The sequence below is a fragment of the Hippocampus comes genome, unplaced genomic scaffold, assembly GCF_001891065.2.
Source record: "Hippocampus comes isolate QL1 unplaced genomic scaffold, H_comes_QL1_v1.1 scaffold257, whole genome shotgun sequence".
Lineage (NCBI taxonomy): Eukaryota > Metazoa > Chordata > Actinopteri > Syngnathiformes > Syngnathidae > Hippocampus > Hippocampus comes.
Genome location: NW_017804972.1, coordinates 150,013 through 152,654, shown reverse-complemented (window position 1 = coordinate 152,654; position 2,642 = coordinate 150,013). Strand labels below are relative to the sequence as shown.

Sequence of the window (2,642 nt, the reverse complement as noted above, 5' to 3'; positions counted from 1 at the left end):
ACTATGGCCATCGAGGACTACGAAGCATCCCGTGGCTGGCTTAAAAGTTCATTGCATGTCAGGAAGTATTTGTTATTGTTAGATTCAGACGAGGATGGACGTTGCATTGCTAAAATGGCTACAAAACGGACCTTTTGATGTCAAGCAGCTAAGACAAGAAGAGCTCTGATGCTGGAAGAGAGGGTAAAAGTGATCAAAATGAAAGACGGAGCAAGCAAAATAAAATACATTTTCCAAGAAATTGATGTAAGTGAAAGTGAATGCTGATCGTAAATTTCGCAATTTCTTTCCCTTTTTTTCTTTCTACACTGACAATATGAAGTGTCAAATAAGTGTGTGCTCATACTTATGTACTATTGGAATAAAAATAGAGTACACAAACGTTTGTGTGTGCGTGTACACATACGTTTGTGTGTGTGGGTGTGTGTGTGCTTACATCTGAGATCAAATTTGCTACAGTGAAAAACCCCCTGTTGTGAAAAATTTCTTGCTGCAAACATGATTTCGTTGTAGAGGAGTTTCACTGTAGTCTGATAGATAACTGCAAATTTACTTGTGTTTTTAACCCTATCAGGGACAGCGGTTACCACAGTGGACAACTTATCGTGATCAGGTTACAGGTTATCATTATTGGTGCATGAAAGGGTTGATTTCACACTTTTGCACACCAAATACCCAGCTATTTTTAAACAAACGTTAATGAATAGTTTCCATAATTGGCTGTTTTAGGTCCCTACCAAATGGTGGAACAAACCAACTGTACATGTACCAGTAATTTTGTCATTAACACAAGATGGGTTGTACAACCTCAAATTTTAAAAGTTGCCACAGATGTGATGAAGATTTTACTTAACGTCAACAAATAAGTCGCTGATGACGTCAATAATAATTTGTCAGTATAGCTGCACAGCATGGACATGGGCTGGGTAAAAGCTAACCCGAAGCTGCAGGATGCTAAAATAAATAATCCTCTCACTCAGTGTGCTTGCCATTGGAACAGTCAGGTAACGTTTGCATAATTTGTCCAAATGGGCAAACCTGTCCCAGGCCCACAACAGCACCGGGGTTTGCATGGTGAGTAGTTGCAGTGTTTGCAAGTAATCACTGACTTCTTTGTGTGCTGCGGAATAATTCCCCGCTCACCTACAGGTGGGCCAAATCCAAATCCTGCTTGAGCCTGGCTTTTTCTCTTTTACTGTTTCTCCCTCATTTACTAAAGATACACATTCATAAATGATTTTTTGCTAGAATGGGCTCTGTCTACTCCGCAAGCCAAAAACATGATGCTCAACATTCATTGTGCAATACTTAAATCAACAAATCAGATTGTGCACTAGCATGTACGAACCCTAATGTGTGTCACAAGTATTTTTTGTAGTTTTTCCTGTGGCTACAGAATTATATTTTTGCTGAAACAGTTCTTGAAACTCATCTCTAACTTTCTTTAAAAACTGATACACTCACCTAAGCCATTCTCGCAATCTGTAAAGTCCATGGAGTGAACTGTTCTGTCGACACCATATGGACCCATGAGTGTCCTGGTTAAAGATGAAGAAAGGGGGGACAAATAAGTGCATGGATAATACATTGACAGGAAAATTTAAGAAATCTTTCTTCATCGAATTTTTAGCAGCATGGACAGTAGCAAAATGCATAAGATACAAAAACATTGAGTTAGAGGGTGTACATAAATACAAAAATACAGGGCTCACAAATGAAGGGACACCATCAGGACCATCAGGAAGACACAACAAAACTATGCTGGTCTATGCTGGGTTTTTTTTTTGTTGTTTTGTTTTTTAGCAGAGAAAGCACCGATGGGGTTCATGTCGGGGGGGGGGGGCTTTTCTTCCTATCACACTCTTCCAGGTCTCATTGTCTTTGCCCACATGAGCATTAACCCTTTCATGCACCCTGTAATCTGATAATATGACAAGATGACCACTGTAGTAACCGATGTCCCTGAAAGGTTTAAAGTCCCCAGCAAAATGAGGGACTCCCTAGAAGCAGCAGTCTCCAACATCCCAACCAAGGACTCGAGAAAGGATGGGCACTCTGAACTGCGGTTTTGTGCACAGGCACACTCAAGTCAGGACCTGCCCGCCCATCTGAAGGTAGAGGAGGCTACCCTCTTGTCCACATGAGTGTACGGTAACATACAAGCAACAAGCCTTGGGGGAAACAAGTACCGGTATGTATGTACACACTGAGGACAACTCCAGAGTGGAAGAGACTCCGACCCCTCTCAAAGGTTCTTGTACTACCCAAGCGGTATGTTGGGGCCAAATTCAGCTCCAGACCAGCTCACCTGGGTGGCTCGCCAATGAGGAAGGAAAACTTGTTCCAATATTGTTTTGTCATCATGTGAAGTTTGTACCCGTGCTTGGTTTCATCCCTCATTTAGGACCTGTTTAGGAATTTATTCCTCACTGTGATTTTTTTAGCCCCTCTCTGTTAGCTGGATCTGTTCAAATACTTTAAAGAAAGAATGTAGTATGCTGTAGTATGTTGAAGGTATTTCCTGCCTACTGTGATTACAATCACCGTTTTAGTGCCCCTTCACCCCCACCATTTTTAGGACCCCTCTAGAGCAGGGGTCCCCAACCGCCGGTCCGCGGACCGGTACCGGTCCGCCGGGCCTT

The 2,642-nt window shown here is 42.3% G+C and overlaps 1 protein-coding gene across 2 annotated transcripts in view; it reads right to left on the bottom strand.

The window, feature by feature from the left end:
• LOC109529110 (syntaxin-binding protein 4) overlaps positions 1 to 2,642 on the bottom strand; it is a 55,522-nt gene that overhangs the window by 48,687 nt on the left and 4,193 nt on the right. For both annotated transcript variants that reach the window (XM_019892287.1, XM_019892297.1), the window contains exon 2: positions 1,465 to 1,538. In XM_019892287.1, the coding sequence (XP_019747846.1) occupies positions 1,465 to 1,538 (74 nt within the window). The remainder of the gene's footprint in view (positions 1 to 1,464; positions 1,539 to 2,642) is intronic.